We start from the raw sequence: 19,090 nt of genomic DNA on the forward strand, positions 1-19,090 counted from the left end.
CGCCCTTTTATTCTGCAGGTTTCCTTGTCCTTGAATTCAGATCCCCTCTCAGGTGGTGACATCCTGGGTTCTGGAACACCACATTACCAGGAAGTAATTTAGCATTTTTCATCCATCTCTGCCTCTATGAAGCCAGAGCTGTCAGAGGGGTAGAGTACAGATAAAAGGGAAAACATGCAGGAGAGAAGGTATACTTAAGTTGTTTGGCCAAGCCACAGTGCACCAAGCACCTGAACTTTGAGACGATCAGCAATGGAAGGGATATTCCCATCTTGGCCATTTAAGATTTTAGGTCAAGCTACCTGTGATACACCATAACTTAAACAACCTAAACAAACACTCATTCACTTCCAGGATTTACAGAAAAAAAAAAAAAAAAAATTTAATACAGCCCTGCTCATCTGTGGCCAATTCTATCCTTTGGTAGCTATACAGATGGGCAATTTAACTACAAAAGCAATTTTAAAATTCAAAGAACAAAATAGTTTTGTTTCTTTAATTGATGTGGGATTTTATTCAGACAAATTTACAATCCAGTGTTAAACTTTGGAAAACAGAAATCAGGTTGTAGACCACAGGATAATAAGTTCTGCACTTTCCCACCCCATGTAAATGGAAAAAAAAAAATGAGTAATAATTGTCTTGCATGTTCATGGCATGCCTACTACATACAAAAAAAAAAAAAAAAAAAAATTATCACAGGAGTAGCTCAGGATTAAAGAAAAAACAACTGGAATTCATAAGGCTGATATTACTGATTCCTAATCATCAGCCGCCAATACTACACATTGACAGCTGCACACCTCTAAAATAGCCCATCTGAAGAACTGGAACCACATGTACATCCAAAAAAAAAAACAAAAAAACATTTTATATAAAAGAAATTAAAAACCAATAGGATTGGTTGAAGTCGTGTAGAGTATGAAGGGGACAAGAAAGTTGAACTCTGAGTAGGAAACACTGGAACTTGTTAAATAATGTAGTCTTCCATTCATCTGCAAGAAACAGAACAAAATACACAAGTTACTGATATTCAGGAACAATAAATGAGCATTCTTGAACGAATGATAACTTATGACAAGCTGTGGTGTACCTTATAGTAGATCGGACTCCAGTCCCTAGATGGAGCAAGATGTGTGGTGAGGCACACCACCTGTCACACTATTCATTAACTCATTCACAACCTTGGGATTTTCCTTTTTGCTGCCCTTTATTCCCCCAAAGCCATAACTATTTTTCTGTCAATACGGCCATGTGATGACTTGTTTTTTTGTGGGACAACTTACTTTTCCAGTACACAACATGGTAAAAACAGTGACGTTCAAAACGGGAAAAAAATTCCAAGTGTGCCGAAATTGAAAAAAAGCGCAATTCAACATTTACATTAATAAATCGTATCAGTAAAAAATTAACCCCTCTGACAGATGACGTACTATTCCATCAATGAGCCCTGGGCCTGTGACCACGGACAGAATAGTACGTCATAGCGATCACCGTGCACACAGGTGGTGTGCGGTCAGTTGATTCTCACATTTGACACCCAGCACTAAGTACCAGGAGTGGTCACAGACCGCTCCTGGCACTTTAACCCCTGGAATACTGAGATCGAACATGATCGCAGCATTTCGGAAGCAGGCACAGGGCTGACAGCCCCTCTGCATGACGCAGGGTCCCGATCACTGCTATGGTAGCCTGATTTAGTCATGAAGACATCTGGGTTAACAGATCTGAGAGACTTCCTGCCATGCGCAGTGCATGTCAGAAGTCTCTCAGGTCAGAGTGCATGGATTTCAATGCAGACAGCTTCTATAGCATGCAGATGCTGCTTCATCTGCATGCTATAGAAGTGATCAGCCTGCAAAAAATGATTGTCCCATAGTGGGACAAAGTGTAAGATAGAATGAAGTTAAAAAAAAAATTACTACATCACTAAATATTTGAGTTTGAAAAGAAAAATCTAAATAAGTACACATAATTTGGTATTCCTGTGTCCATAATGACCCGACCTATAAAACCGTCCCACTAGTTAACCCCTTTAGTGAACCCCATAAAAAAAATTTGCTTTATCACACCGCCGAACAAAAAGTAGAACATGCGATCAAAAAGACGGATATAAACAAACATGGTACCGCTGAAAAGGTCTTTTTTTGCAGGACAAAAAGAGCCCCCATACAGCTCCATCACCAGAAAAATAAAATTATAGCTCTCAAAATAAAGCGAATTTTTTATATAATAGTTTATTGTATAAATGAGTCAAACCATATAAAAAAAAAAAAAAAAAATTATATATTAATATATATATATATATATATATATATATATATATATATATATATATATATATATATATATATATATATATATATATCTCTCTCTATATATATCTGTAATCGTACTGACCTGAATAAAGCTGCCTCAATTTTACCACACACGGAACGGTATAAATGCCCCCCCCCCCCCCCCCCAAAGAAATTCATGAATTGCTGGTTATTGTTCAAAATTGACTCACAAAAATCGGAATAAAAATGCAATAAAAAAAAAGGTCATGTGCCCGAAAATGGCACCACAGAAAAAACAAAACAAAACAAAAAAAAAACCAAGCCCTCACATGACTGTGGGCCAAAATACGGAAAATTATAGCTCTCAAAATATGGTGATGCAAAAACTATTTTTTGCAATAAAAAGCATCTTTAGTGTGTGACAGCAGCCAAACAAAAACCCGATATAACGCCTCTTTCACACATCCTGATATTTCTGGTACTGGAGAGGTCAGTGTGTGTAACAACTTGCGACACGTGTTGCCGCATCAGTACCACAAGGACGGGCGCCAGGGAAGAAGCATTAAAGCAAGCGCTGTTCACCGCAACCGGGTGCTGAACACTACTCTCGTCATTCTCCCCTGCTCTGCCGGCGATCGGCACAAGCAGGGGACAGTGATGAGAGCCATGTTGGGCACCTGGCCCCGGTCAATAGCACTTACTGTAATGCTTCTTCCCAGTCAACCAATCCATGTCACATGGATGACATCCGTGTGTTATGCGTATGCACGTGTGCTGGATGTTGTGTGGCCCGTGCTGACATTAAAAAACAGAAATGTCAGCGTGTTTTGCCCACGGGCACACGGTCTGTGGAAACACACTGACATGTGCACAGACCCATTCACTTGGCTAGGCAAAAAGCGCTCTGTTCCTCCCGAGTCTCTCCACATAGCTGCCCAATGGTATAAAATTCTGTGACACCCATGGTGTCAATATGCTCACTGCACCCCTAGGTGAATTAATGGAGAGGTGTAGTTCATACAATGGGGTCACTTATGAGGGGGTTCTGCTGTTCTGGCACCTCAAGGGGTCTCCCAGTGGGTCATGGCACCTGCAAACCGTAACAGTAAAATCTGGAGCTCCTTCCCTTCTGAGCTCCGCCATACGCCCAAACAGTGGTTTACCGGCATATATGGGGAATCAGCATACTCAGGACAAATTGCACAACAATTTTTGTGGTCCAATAAAAAATAAATAGAATATGAACATTTGCCTTTTTTCACAATTTACTTCAGATTATTTTTTTTGTTTTAAACATTCCAAAAATTCTTGTGATTTTGAGCACCTTCAGGGGTGCAGTTTTTAGATTAGTGTCACTTTTGAAGGGGTCTATATGACAAAAAATACCCAAATGTAATGTGATGTGATGCCTCGTTTGTTTTATCTGTTGGTCTATCTAGTGAATCATACTGTAGAGTTTTATGATGGGAGCCTTCAGATTTGTGTCAGCGGAGGATCGTGTGCGAGTTGTGGTGCTACATGAAGAGGGTTATACTGGCCCCCAGATCGCAAGGAAGGTCGGCTGTAATCAGAGTACAGTCGTAAGAATTTTGCAGAAACATAAGCAGCTTGGAATTACCAGGCCCAGAAAGTCAATTAAAAGGGAGGATAGAGTACTGATAAGAACATCCCTTGCCAATCGAAAGCTCACCTCTCCTCAGCTTCTGCGAGAATGGCAAGAAAAGTGCAATATTGAGGTAGCAACATCAACTGTTAGGAAGAGATGTTTGGAAGCAGGATTGAGAGGGTGCAAGGCCCGAAAGAAGCCATTGATGACAGCCATACAAAGACAAAGGCGAAAACTGTGGGCATTGAAATATTTAAAATGGAGGAAGGAGGAGTGGGAAAAAGTGCTATTTAGTGATGAAAGCACTTTTTGCATTTTAGGAAATGGCAAGTCTTATGCGAGAAGGTTCCCACATGAAGAGTACAAGCCAGAGTGTTTGAGCTTCTCTGTGAAACATCCAATGAAAGTAATGGTCTGGGGCTGTATGGCAGCCAATGGTGTTGGAAGGCTTCATATTGTGGAGGGTATGGTTAATGCAAAAAAAAAAAAAAAAAATACAGTGCCTACAAGTAGTATTCAACCCCCTGCAGATTTAGCAGGTTTGATAAGATGCAAATAAGTTAGAGCCTTCAAACTTCACACAAGAGCAGGATTTATTAACAGATGCATAAATCTTACAAACCAAAAAGTTATGTTGCTCAGTTAAATTTTAATAAATTTTAAACATACAAGTGTGGGTCAATTATTATTCAACCCCTAGGTTTAATATTTTGTGGAATAACCCTTGTTTGCAATTACAGCTAATAATCGTCTTCTATAAGACCTGATCAGGCCGGCACAGGTCTCTGGAGTTATCTTGGCCCACTCCTCCATGCAGATCTTCTCCAAGTTATCTAGGTTCTTTGGGTGTCTCATGTGGACTTTAATCTTGAGCTCCTTCCACAAGTTTTCAATTGGGTTAAGGTCAGGAGACTGACTAGGCCACTCCAACACCTTAATTTTTTGCCTCTTGAACCAGGCCTTGGTTTTCTTGGCTGTGTGCTTTGGGTCGTTGTCTTGTTGGAAGATGAAATGACGACCCATCTTAAGATCCTTGATGGAGGAGCGGAGGTTCTTGGCCAAAATCTCCAGGTAGGCCGTGCTATCCATCTTCCCATGGATGCGGACCAGATGGCCAGGCCCCTTAGCTGAGAAACAGCCCCACAGCATGATGCTGCCACCACCATGCTTGACTGTAGGGATGGTATCCTTGGGGTCGTATGCAGTGCCATCCAGTCTCCAAACGTCACGTGTGTGGTTGGCACCAAAGATCTCGATCTTGGTCTCATCAGACCAGAGAACCTTGAACCAGTCTGTCTCAGAGTCCTCCAAGTGATCATGAGCAAACTGTAGACGAGCCTTGACATGACGCTTTGAAAGTAAAGGTACCTTACGGGCTCGTCTGGAACGGAGACCATTGCGGTGGAGTACGTTACTTATGGTATTGACTGAAACCAATGTCCCCACTGCCATGAGATCTTCCCGGAGCTCCTTCCTTGTTGTCCTTGGGTTAGCCTTGACTCTTCGGACAAGCCTGGCCTCGGCACGGGAGGAAACTTTCAAAGGCTGTCCAGGCCGTGGAAGGCTAACAGTAGTTCCATAAGCCTTCCACTTCCGGATGATGCTCCCAACAGTGGAGACAGGTAGGCCCAACTCCTTGGAAAGGGTTTTGTACCCTTGCCAGCCTTGTGACCCTCCACGATCTTGACTCTGATGGCCTTGGAATGCTCCTTTGTCTTTCCCATGTTGACCATGTATGAGTGCGGTTCACAAGTTTGGGGAGGGTCTTAAATAGTCAGAAAAGGCTGGAAAAGAGATAATTAATCCAAACATGTGAAGCTCATTGTTCTTTGTGCCTGAAATACTTCTTAATACTTTAGGGGAACCAAACAGAATTCTGGTGGTTTGAGGGGTTGAATAATAAATGACCCTCTGAATAAACTTTTCACAATTTAAAAAAAAATTAAACAAAGAAATAACATTCTTTTTTGCTGCAGTGCATTTCACACTTCCAGGCTGATCTACAGTCCAAATGTCACAATGCCAAGTTAATTCCGAATGTGTAAACCTGCTAAATCTGCAGGGGGTTGAATACTACTTGTAGGCACTGTACATAGACATCAATAAGAAAATGCTGCCTTCTGCTCAACACCCGTTTTCAGGGGATTATATCTTCCAGGATGATAATGCTCCTTGTCACAGAGCTAAGACAGTAACGGAATGGAAAAAAAAGAACAAGGTGGCTACTATTGACTGGCCAGCTCAGTCCCCGGACCTCAATCTAATTGAAAATTTGTGACACAAGGTATTAGAGATATCTAGAAAACAGCCAAGGACCAAGAGTGAGTTGATTGAGGCTCTGATACAGGCCTGGAACCACATCACTCGTGAACATCTGCAGAAGCTTGTTCACTCAATGCCACAGAGATGCAAGCTGGTGCTCAAGAGCAAAGGCTGGCCAATAAAGTATTAGAAGCTAAAGATGCACTCATAGGGCCCTTTTCAGGACTCTGAATTAAATAAAAAATAATCTTAAAAAGTAAAATTTAAGTCTGTGTGAACTTGCATTGGAAGTTAATGAACTTAGAATGGTGAACAGGTTTCTACACACTGTACTGGTGTAGGTATGGTTATGCTGTAAAAAAAAAAAAAAAAGAAAAAAGAAAAATGCGCATACCATAACAATTTACACACTTGGGACATTCAAAAATGAGTATGGCATACAATGAGGGATTACAAAAACATATGTTCCACCAGTTTCACTGTAGAGATGCAGAAGTATGAAACATAGTTTTCACGCCTATGCAGGACTTTTGAACACTGTAAATAAGGAATTCTCTTTTTCCAGGGGTCAGTAAATGTCAGGTACTCTAGGAGACATCTCCTAACGTCTAGAGTGTAATTTCCTTTCCTTATCGCTCGTGGGATTAGGGAGGAAGGAAGGAAGGAAGAACTATCTCCTGAGTTCTATGGAAACTGGAGGCTACTTTAGGCAGGTATGCTGGATCGGGTGTAAGAATTACCCTGTCATCCCTGAATTGTATGTAAGGAGGAAGTCTAGATAGTGCCTGGATGTCACTCTACGGGCTGATGACAACACTACCAGGAGAGCCACTTTAAGGGACAAGTTTTTCGTGGAAGCTGATGAGAGGTTCAAACGGGGCCTCTGTCATGGCCGTAAGAACTAGGTTTAGATCCCATGGCATAAATTTATTCCTCACCATCGGTCTGGACTTGCCTGTTGCTTTAATAAAACAATTGATCCAATGGTTACTGGCGATGTTGCAGTTGAACAGTGCCCCTAGAGCCGACACCTGTACCTTAAGGGTGCTGGTGGAGAGTCCCATGTCCAGACCTTTTTGCAAGAATTCTAAGATTTGTGCTATGGGAGTGGACTGTCCAGCTACTACCCCTGAGCTCTGAAGGAATTTCTTCCAGATCCTCACGTAGATTTTGGTTGTAACCGGCCTTCTGCTTTTAAGCAGAATGTTAATTAGGGCCAGGGAAAAACCCTTCTTTTAGCAGTGCCTGCACAAAATCCACGCCGTCAGATGTAGGCCAGCTACCTGAGGATGGTAAACTGGGCCCTGGGACAGGAGGTCTGGGATGTCTGGTAGCACCCAAGGGTCAGATACCGACATGGTCCTGAGGCATGAGAACCATACCCTCCTGGGCCAAAACAGGGCGATCACTATAATCCTCGCTTTGTCCTTCATGGCTTTCCTCATCACCAGGGGTAGTAACGCCAAGGGAGGAAAGGCGTATGCTAGGCCAAAGTCCCATTTGATTAGAGGAGCATCTACTGCCAGAGGGTTCTCCCTGGGATTCAGAGAGCAGAACTGAGGCACCTTCCTGTTCTCTCTGGTGGCGAAGAGGTCCACTTCTGGCTGCCCCCATTTTTGTACTATCTGGTTGAAGATGGACGCTTTTAAGGACCATTCCCCTTGCTTTAGAAGGTTGCGGCTTAAGAAGTCTGTTGTGGCGTTTTCCCTTCCTTTAATGTGCAGAGCTGTTATTGATAGGAGATGTTGCTCTGCCCACTGGAACAGCCGTTCTGCTACCGCCATCAGGGGCCTGGACCGAGCGCCGCCTTGGTGGTTGATGTAAGCCACGGTGACCTGATTGTCGGAGAATATTCGAACATGGTGACCCTGTAGATACACAAGAAGGTATTTAACTGCCTGCTCTACGGCTGTTAGCTCTTTCAGGTTGGAGAACATTCCCAACTGATGGCCCTCCCACAGGTCCTGGATCAAGATTTCCCCCATGTGGGCTCCCCAACCCGTAGGGATTGCGTCTGTGATGACTACTCGGGTTATGTTATATTCCCAGGGTATGAGATCACTTGAATGGTGGCTAGAAGAAAACAAAGTGTTGGGATAGAGTCAACTGGCCTTCTAGATAACCGCCCAGGATCTTTTGATGGCGTAAAACCCAGGGCTGTGGAGTCGGTAAGCCACAGTTGCGACTCCGACTCCTGGATTTTATCAGGCTCCGACTCCAGCTCCTTCATAAATGTCCAATTCATATCAAATTTACTGTTGTAAAATATTAAACATCGTGCTTATTCAGTTTCTCACCATCATATAAGTAATCAGACCACTTAGAGCAAAAACTACATTTATTAGAATACAATTAGAATATAGCAAATAACTTTTATAAACTTTTCTAAACTGTAAGTAAATATGCAATAAACACTTATGCAGTTAATAACAAGAAATCTATAAATTTGTCCTCAGAAAAAGTATTGCCTCTGTCAGATCCTCCTTCATGGATGCCCTCAAATCTGATCTAATTATTTTGAGAGCAGAGAACAACCTCTCTACACTAACTTGTGTTGGTGGCAAAGCAGTAACCACTCGGGCAACATCTCTGACAATGTCAGAATACAGAGGAATCGCTTGTTGCACTGTTATTTTTGATGAACGGTCAAATTTCTCAATTTCTTTTAGTGCACATGAAAAATTCTGCTGAAATGTACTGGGAACGCTTTGCACGGTCCTTGTGATCCAAATATTTTTCGAAATTAAATTCTTCATCAGTTGATGAGGGTGAAGATGTGGCAGGACAACCAAATTCTTCTTGTTCCTCCTGACTGTTCTGCAACCCTTTCATCCTTACTGCTATTTCAAACAGAGCTTCTTTTCCTTTACTTAGCTGTTGATCTAGAAGAATCCGATGCATTGGGTCTACATAAACAGCTGCCAAAAGAATGTTATTTTGTAATAGTAGCTCCTCTCTCCGTTTCATTGATGTAGCAATGCCACTTGCAATTAACCCTCCTCTTTGGGACAGGCGAAACATCAGGTTCTTCCACTCCTTTAAGAAAATACCTGGAGTCAAGTCCTCTGCTTGTAATTTTTTAGTCACTGTAAATGGGTGCTCTAGCAGTTTTTCCAGCTCAGTCACCTGATTCCACTGACTCATTTAGTGTCAGTTGAGGGTTAGCCATGTCTACAAGAAAGGTTTTCAGTTCAACCAAGCGCTGAATCATTAAGTAAGTACTGCCCCATCGTGTGGCTTGATCAAAAATTGCCCCTTTTCCAGCACGTCTCTTCAAAATTGAGTCAACTTTAGGGGTTCTGGCAACAGTAGCCAATTTTCTCACCTTGCCAATCAGTGCAGCAGCATGTCCTTCTTGCAGACTGTCTCTTATAGCCAGCTGTAGCGTATGCACAACACAGCGCATGTGATGAATGAAAGAACATATTGACACAGTTTCAACAAGATCATCTAAACTATCATGTTGCTGTTCATCTGAAGCAACTTCAGTTTGCTCCTCAGTTACAATACTGTGTTCCTCTATTTCAAACATTTCTGTGTCTGTGGACCCAGAATGTTCTTCTAGCCGCTGGTCACCATCATTACTCTCATTCATTAGCTTAATAGTACTTATCATATTTGAAGCATTGTCAGTTACGACAGAAAGAACTTGCTCTTTTAAGTTCATAGTCTTGCAGAACCTTTTCCACCAAGACCTGGAGAAACTCACTGGTGTGATGAGCTTTGGTGTCTTTTACTGCCAATGTCTTGGTAACTATTTCATTTTTGTCACAAACAAATCGGACATTGATGGCAAAATAGTTCACTCTGACATGTGCAGGCATCCATTTTAAGAAACAGAAAGCGTCCCTTAAAAAAACTCAAGTTCTTCCTTTTGTTTAAAAGCTTCTTCGATTACTAATTTTCTAATACTCTCTCCAGAGAAACACCAAGCTTGCGGGCCATTTCCCCATTCAGACACATAAAAGCTGGTCGTGAAAATAATGAAATAGGCACACTATCCTTTACAACAAGCTCTATGATCTGTTTTTTTAAATGTATCTACTGTCATTGTCACAGTAACTTTGTCACTGACAAAATATCTTGCAACTGATGGCTGCAAAGTTCTCTGCTCCTTTGTTTGGCTGGAAGAGCTGGGCACTGGTTCATTGGTTTGGATGCAGTCTCTCATCCACTGCTTTCAGTACTTCTGGATGAAAGCGCTGTAAATGTCTCTCTAGATTAGAAGCTCTGGTAGGAGCATTTTTATCTTTGCCTGAATATGCACTCATCTTGGCTTCACAGCATTTGTTTTCGTCTGGATCATTTGTCATACACTGACAGACATAATGTTTTCTATCTTGAGTGATGGTGAAATGTTCAAATACAGCTGATTTAATGTGATGCTTCTTTGACACTCTCAGGTTTTTAATTCTGCATTCACAATCCAAATTACAATTGTTTTTCCTAAAAACAATTGTACAAAATTGCCAGGTCGTACAACTGATATAGTGGTCAGTAATATTATTCCTCATGTACTCAGTTAACTGATGCAAAGTTTGTTGAAAGGATAATACTTCTTACAGTCTTCCTCTTCTGAGTAGCAGGCAGCTGTGAGATGCTTGGAAGACGCACACCTAGTATGATCTAGTCTAGAGGAGGAGCTTTACTACTAAGAATTTGCAAAACATTTTCACTTTCAGTTTCATACATTGTAAGTAGGGGAGTTGGGGCAGCATGAGGTTAATCAAGTATAAGATTAGATAAGGGCAGTGGAGAACAGTGACACACAAGAAGTAAGAAATGTCTCTATCTCCAGCAGAACTGCTTATCACTGTTCATAGTTTGATAGAACATATATATATTTGAGTAACATTTATAAAATTCATATGAAAGTTCAATTATGAAATATTAATACATTTTTTTTTAAAGCTGGAGTCGGTACATTTCTACCGACTCCGACCAAAACTAACTCCAACTCCACAGCCCTGGTAAAACCTCGCCCTGTAGCCCCCTCGTGGGGAACTGGGCCCACCGGACTGCGGGGATGCAGGATGAGAGAGAACTCAGGAGGGACATTGCCTTCCTGAGAGACATGGTAGGGTTACTGGAAGCGTTCAAGACCTGCTGATGTAAGCGAACAAATTTTTCGGGTGGAAGACGACATTCCTGATTCTGTGAATCTAGGATTAAGCCCAAGAACTGCTGGACCTTCATGGGCTGTAGACAGGACTTCTTAATGTTTAATAGCCACCCTAATCGTTCCAAAGCCGAGTTTGCTTTTTGCAATTGATCCAGACAATGGACTGCTGTTTTGCCTACAATAAGGAAGTCATCCAGGTAGGCGATTACTAGGATGTCTGCCTCTCATAGATAGGCCATAACTTCCGCTATAACTTTAGTGAACACCCGGGGGGGGGGGGGGCGACTGCTATACCAAAGGGAAGGGCGACATATTGAATATGCTGTAACGACCCCTCCAAATGAACTGCCACTCTAAGGAAATGCTGATGAGACGCATAGATGGGTATATGGTAATAAGCATCTTTTAAATCCAACACCACCATAAAGCAATTTTCGAACAGCGACTTTATTGTGGAACTGATAGTTTCCATTTTGAAAGGCCGAATGACCAGGTATCTGTTAAGTGCCTTCAGATTAATTATGGACCTATAGGAATTATCTGGTTTACGGACCAAAAATAGGGGGGGGGGGGGGGGAAGAAGCCTTCGCCCTTCTCCGCCTCTGGTACCTTTATCAATACTCCCTTCTGACATAGGTCAACAACTTCGGTTTCTAGGTCTGTTCCACCAAGGAAGACCTGAGCGGGGTGACCCTAAAACTGTTATGGGGGACACTGGCAAATTCGAGCTTTAGGCCTGAGCCTACCAACCCCAGGATTCAGTTACTGTTAGAGATCCACGACCAGGCTTGGAAGAAGGCCGATAGTCTACCTCCCATCGAGGCCTCTAGTCATTGGGGAGGTTTCTTGGTCTCACGGGATGCTTCTTGGCATCCCCCTCCAAACAAAGCCGGTACCTTTCCTCTTATCTTCCCATCTGCCCCGGTCCCTGGATGACCTCCTCCGAAAAAATCTCTTCCTAGCAAAGGGACGTCTATAGGAAGGGCTGGGTAGGGAAGGGAACTTCTTTTTATCGTCGCCAGCCTTCTCCAGGAGTTCATCTAGGACTGGTCCAAATAGATATTCCCCCTCACACGGGATGGAACACAGTCAGGATCTGGCCTGGATATCCCCAGGCCAGCATTTTAGCCATATAGCCCGTCGGGCTGCATTTGATAGCCCTGTGGCCTTGGCGGCCATTCTTGCGGAATCTGCCGAAGCGTCGGCTAAAAAGGCTGCCGCGTCCTGGATGGTGGGTAGGGTTTTTAAGATAGAGGACAGAGCCTCGAGGGAATTTAACTGAGGTTCTAGCTGGTCCAGCCAGACCATCATAGATATGTCCATGCAGGTAGCTGCAACCGCCGGTCTCAGGGCACCAGTCGACATCTCCCATGTGCCTTTCAAGTAGGAGTCCGCCTTTTTATCCAGCGGCTCCTTTAACGAGACCATGTCATCAAAGGATATAGCGGATTTTTTAGACGCCTTAGCCACTGCTGCATCCAATTTCGGGGCTTTATCCCATTCACCACAGGGTCCTCAAAGGGATATCGCCGTTTAAAGGCTGGTGATAGGGAGCCTTTTCTTTCAGGTTTCCTCCATTCCCTGTTAATCAAATTTTGGACCTTATCGTTTAACGGCAACGACTTACGTTTCCTGGGGTCTAAACCCCCAAACATTAGGTCCTGTGCAGACCGTTCAAGCCTGCTGTCTGTTACCCCCATGGTAGCTCTGACTGCGTTGACTAGTTTGTCCACTTGTTCCAGACCTAGGCAGAAACCACTGGCGTCTTCCTCTGAAGAGGACGCAGAGGTGGAGGGCTCCAAGGACTCCTCATTCCCTCTACAGTCTGCTGAAGAGTCTGACCCTGAAAAACTCGCCCTCTTTCTCTTCCTAGATGACTCCCGCTGGGGTACGGATTTTAGGGCTTTAACCTCCGTCCTGATTATTTCCCTTAGACTTGTAGCGAAGTCAGGGGTGTCTTCCGCCACCTACGGGAGGGGGACAGAGTAAGGAAGTATGTTTATAAAATTTTTTTTTTCTTCTTTGGGACTACGCCCCCCCACCCTCTTTTTTACCGTCTGCATGACTGGCACAGCCTCTTAGGGTAGGCATCTAGCAAGGGGCATTTGCATAGGGTGCATTCCCTGTTTTTTGCCTTGTCAGTACATTTCTTTCCCTATAGGAGGAAACATAAGGGGGACACTGCGTCAGGGTAGATTCACGAAGATCCCTTACCCTGAGCAGAAGGCGGGGGGCGAGCTGGATCCTTCGGCCTGGAGGAACTTCTATGGCCGGATTGTCCAGTTAGTTTCTTCTTTTGCTGGGAGCTGGTTTGGGACCTCTCTGAGGTAAGTTCCTGCTCTTTGTCCAGCTCGTCCATCCTGCATCTGAGCTGAAGCCGCTCGTCAGTGCCTCTGTGCCCTTTTTCCCCCCGGTAATCCGGGTTCACAGGTGACGTGGCCAGGGGCCGATTTTGCAACCCCAATTTTCCCCGACGTCCCTCCCTATGCGTGCCGCGTCCCCCACCGTTCTGCCGAGGCTGCACGGGGAGGGAGATAACCGCCGGCACCTGACTTCCGGTCCCGCTAGCCCCGCCGCATCACTTCCGGTCCGGGCAAGCGCGAGGACGCCACTAGCCCCGCCGCATCCTTTCCGGTATGGGCGCGCAGGCGCCCCCCCCCCCCCCGCGGACGCCACCGAGGCGTAGCTGCACGCGATCCAGGCCGAGGGGGACCACACCGCCAGAACAAGGACCGGGATCAGGGGAGGAGAGGCCATAGTTACCTGCCGGCGCCGGCCCAGGAGACGGGCATCCGCCGGACCCCGCTCCCACCTGCCCCGCACACTGACGTGGAACCCTGCGCGGGCCACCGTGGTGCTTCCAGGGGACTCCGCACTGCCTGAGGTAGGAGACCCCCCCGCTACCTGAGTCGGACAGACAGCCTGGGGATTCCTCATCCATGATGGCATGATCTGTAGGGAATCCTGTCCTCCAGGAACAGGAAACCAACTGATGCGTGGGAGAGGTGCCGCCCTTATATATCTGTAGGATTTCCTGTTCCTGGAGGGCGGATCCCCTCTCTCAGGTGGTGCTGTCATGGACGGCCGAATAAATGTTACTTACAGTATATACGCAGAGATTTTCAGCCCATTTTTTTGGGCTGAAAGTCCCACTCGGCTTATACACGAGTCATATACGCCGGGGAGCCAGATCATACTGACCCCCCACCTCGTCCCACAGTCTCAGGGGCCTGCCTTCAGCGGTCACGGCAAGGATGTTCAGGTCAGAGGGCGTGGTGACGTAGTTAGTGTGTGCCGCTCCCTCTGCTGCCTGAATGTCACTGACAGACGACGCAGCAGACAGTGGTAAGCAGCATGGGAACGGGGACAGGTGAATATCTCAGGTGCCAGGTCCTGAGCCAGCAACGACACCGGCACCTGTCTCCCAGCGACAGAGAGGAGAGTTTTTTTTTTTGTTTTTTTTTTTTATTTGCAGCAGCATACGGGGCTGCCTATTCTATGGAGCATCTTATGGGACCGCATATTCTATGGAGCCATAATCCTTATGGAGCAGCATATGGGGCATATTATTCTATGGAGCATCTTATGGAGCCATTAACCTTCGTGCAGCATTATATGGGGTGTATTTTGCAAGGAGCATCTTATGGGGCCATCATGAACTGTATGAAGCATTATACGGGCTCCTGATTCATTATGGATATTTAAAAATTTACCATACTGATGTCTCAATTTTACTTTTATTGTTATTGTTATTTTTGAAGTTTACCGGGGGGGGGGGGGGGGGGGGGGGCTCGGCTTATACACAAGTATATATCGTAAGTATTTTGTGTGACATGTCCAATTTAAGGGCATGAAAATTCAAAGTTGGAAATTTGCCATAAACACAAGTAATATCAAAGAAATTTGACCACTATCATGAAGTACAATAGGTCACGAGAAAATGTCAGAATCACCGAGATCCATGGAAGCGTTCGAGTTATTACCTCATAAAGGGACAGTGGTCAGAACTGTAAAAATTGGGTTAATCTGGAGATTCTGAAATTGGGGATACCAAATGTGCATTTGCTGCTTTTTTAGGCTAATTTTGAGCTGCATTTGACAGTACCAGCTATGTCTGAGATTTCAGAAATCCCATGCACGTCGCTTAGTTTTTTTTTGCCATCAGCATTGTGCTTTGCTGTGTTTTTTGGACAGTATCTCTTTCAGAGGTTTTTCACCCATTGACTTGAATGGGTGGGGAAAAAACGCTGCAAAAATGCAGATTTTTTGCAGGATTTTTTTGCTTCAGAAAAAGTCAAGGACAGCAGGATGTGACCTCAGTCCGCCAACGCTACATCTAAATGGCAGGCTGCATGATGTGACCGTACAGCCTGTCACCCAGCAGAGACACTGAGCAATATCTCCTATAGCCTGTCTGACATCACTGCGAGCACGAGAAAGTTCACGCTCTGTGCCATCAGAATGGTCCAGGGGGTTCAAAGCCAATAACTCGCTTCACCCAAGTCAGCGCAAGCGCCGTGGGAAAATTTCCAATGGTGCTAGAGCAGACATCAGTTGAAGGTGAAGGGAGTTCATCACCTTCAACTAACGTCCGCTCTAGCGCCATTGGAATTCTCCCACGGCGCTTGCGCTGACTTAGGTGAAGCAAATTCATTGGCTGTGAACCCCCAGGACTAGTGATGAACGAGTATACTCGTTGCTCAGGTGTCCCGAGTATTTTGGCGTGCTCGGAGATTTAGTTTTCATAGTCTCAGCTGCATAGTTTAAGATTTATTAAAGGAGTGTCATTCAATTAAAGGACTTTATTCTGGGTGTGCGTTTTATACAACATGACTGAGGTTAGTAATGGGGGGTATCTTATTGACGCCCCTCCATTACCAACCTCTGGGCTTGATGTCACCTGACAATACAGAGGTGACCATCTCCCCCTCCCCCAACTAGCAAGGCCAAGTGGCAGTTGAGATCTGTTTTTTTCCCCTTTCAGATCAGGGAGTGGGAGGGGGGGGGGGGGGGGGTTAATATCCATATGACTCCTTCCTCTGCTGGTTAAAAAAAAAAATGTACGTGGGAGAGGTTTTTTCAAAAAAACAAATGGTGTGAACAATTAAATACATGTACAGTAAGCTGCACACTGTACTCATTATGCGGGTCATCGACATCTATTCTATCCTGTCGGGCGACGGTTACTGCTGTGATTTTAATGTAAACCGCTTCCAAACTGCTGACCTAGCCTCCATCTATGGGAAGGAGACTCTCTCTCTCCCCCCACCCCCCCACCCACTCTGGGGGCACTAAACTTTATTAGCATGCACAAAGAGAAGGTAGCCCCCACAAAAAAAAAAAAACAAAACACATGAACATCCAGTGTGAACTTAGCCTTATTTTATATGGGGTGATTTGAACTTTAGTTTTTTTTAATATTCGTAAAAACGTGATAAAAATAATCCCTTTAGGAGATTAGAAGCTGCAATCTGATAGTCTGTGCTACACAAAATATGAATGCATGCCGACGTTCATAAGATCTGCAACTAGCACAAGGATCTTCTGAAGACCCTGCCAGTTCTCACGCCAACCCATCAGTGCCCCATGATCATGTGACAGGGGTGCTGATGGTTGGGGCTTGAGACACGATTCTGGCACATTAGTGTTAAATGCCGCTGCCAAAATAGTCATGTGCCAGGCCATGACCTACGCCATATGTCATGAAGGGATTAACTTTAATCAATAGATCTTTTTTTCCCACATTTGATATGTTTAGTAAAAATGTTCCTTTGAGATTTTTATAAAATGTGCCCCTGCTGTATCCTGTGTATTGGCTGTGTCTGACCCTGCAGGAACATGGTCTGGTCTGACCACAGGACAAGCTCCTGGGCAGAGAACACTAAAAGACAAGACACATGGACATTGCAGCTGATTCTTTTAAGTAAAACATTGCTTAAAAGACAGGTACTGAATGGATCTACCAAAAAAGGAATCAGCTGTTATCCCATGCAGTTATGTCTGTATACTCTTGCTTCCTCCCCTGCCTCAGGAGCTGTGGTATGATCAGACCACATCCCTGCATGGTCAACCGCAGCCATTTATTCCAAGATTAAAACGTACTTTGTTCTTGGGAAAACCCCTTTAACCCCTTACTGCCAGACGGTATAGTACGTCCGATTGAAGTATGCCCGCTTTGATGTTGGCTCGGCGATGAGCCCGTATCAAAGCCGGGTGCAATCGCGATCTGCGCCTATTAACTAGTTAAATGCTGCGGTCAAACTGAAAGCGGCATGTAATCCACACTTCCCTCCATCGGGCAGGAAATACATGCACTGCTGACCCATCACGTGATCGGGGGTCATCGGCATAACCAAAGGTCTCCTTGGGACCTCTATGGTTGCTGATGCAAGATTGCTATGAGCGCCACCCTGTAGCATATATTAGGCACATTAGTATAAAGGTTCTTTTGAAAGTTTGGTAAATTTAAAAAAAAAAAAAAACACAAACAAACACAAAACCAAGAGATCAGCAGAAAAAGTGGGCAGAAACTGGACTCTCGGCCTATTGACAGGTTCTCGTAAGGCTAGTTTCACACTAGCATTCGGAGGCGCAGCGTACGCATGCCGTGAAGCTCGGCCCCCTGCCACGCCTCCTCCTGTCAGCTCCGCCTATGGGCGCATGACGCTGCATGCGACCTGCGTACCCCATCTTTAGCATTGGGTACGCAGGCATGCTTTTGCCGGCGCGCCCGACCTGCACCAAACGCATAGTGTTGTATTTTCGTGCTGCCAAAAGCGTACCTGAGCACGGCCTGTGTACCCAATGCTAAAGATAGAGTACGCAGGTTGTATGCAGCGTCATGCGCCCATAGGCGGAGTTTCACGGCGAGCAAAAGCTGCGCCTCCAAACCCTAGTGTGAAACTAGCCTTAAACAGCACATGAAGACATTTGCGATACTATTTCAAGAAGAGCATACTCCCCACCACCATCTTCTTAGTAGAATACTTTGGCACATTAGAAGCAGATGCACTGCAGTTGGACATCAAATACCGTTGGGCATCTTCGTGACGGAACCAACCATGTGTCTTACCTATGACTCAGCTTGAATTTCTCTGCCGCACAGTCTCGTGATTTTCGCCAGCATTGCTTTTCCTAGAATAACAGCAGAGATCATTTTAAGAACACACTTCTACTTAGAGGATGGGTGACTAACATTACATAGGTTTCTCCTTGTGGAGAGTGACATACCAGCTCTGGCATGTCAAGGTAAGAAGGCTTATTTGCCGTGCAATGCTCCTCTGGGAAATGTAGTATGCAAATTGCCTCTTCAGAGAGAAAGAGGACTTTTACTCTACAGCGCCACCTATTGGTAGTAGCGTTCCTACAAGTCACAATCAACCCTTTAACGAGTCTTGTAATATGACTTCGGATAACAACCAAATCAGAATCTCAATTTTCAGACACTGTTTCGGGCTATTGGCCCTTGTCAGTGCAAAGTATGAGATCTGATTTGGCTATGTGAGAGGCTCTGGACTGAGGTCTAAGGGGTAAGGTTTCTCCTTGTGGAGAATGACATACCAGCTCTGAAACACCATGTCTGCAAATTGAGATTCTGATTTGGCTGTTATCCTAAGTCATATTACAAGACTTGAATTAAAAGGGTTGATTGTGTGACTTGTAGGATCGCTACCACCAATAGGTGGCGCTGTAGAGTAAAAGTCCTCTCTCTCTCTGAAGAGGCAATTTGCATATAACATTACATAAGCCACTAGCACTGCCCACATACAGTGGAAGTCTGCCTTCATAAAGTCACAGTCTTTGTCTGTTTCCCTGGGAACC

The 19,090-nt window shown here is 44.7% G+C and overlaps 1 protein-coding gene across 1 annotated transcript in view; it reads right to left on the reverse strand.

Annotated features, from left to right (window-relative positions):
• Positions 1-482: 482 nt before the first annotated feature.
• BSG (basigin (Ok blood group)) overlaps positions 483-19,090 on the reverse strand; it is an 89,429-nt gene continuing 70,821 nt past the window's right edge. The window contains exons 7-8 of the mRNA XM_073586291.1: positions 18,342-18,403; positions 483-995 (exon numbers count right to left, since the gene is read on the reverse strand). Of these exons, the coding sequence (XP_073442392.1) occupies positions 18,349-18,403 (55 nt within the window). The 3' untranslated portion in view covers positions 483-995; positions 18,342-18,348. The remainder of the gene's footprint in view (positions 996-18,341; positions 18,404-19,090) is intronic.

Source organism: Dendrobates tinctorius, unplaced genomic scaffold (genome assembly GCF_039654945.1).
Source record: "Dendrobates tinctorius isolate UK_male_01 unplaced genomic scaffold, ASM3965494v1 ptg000092l, whole genome shotgun sequence".
Lineage (NCBI taxonomy): Eukaryota > Metazoa > Chordata > Amphibia > Anura > Dendrobatidae > Dendrobates > Dendrobates tinctorius.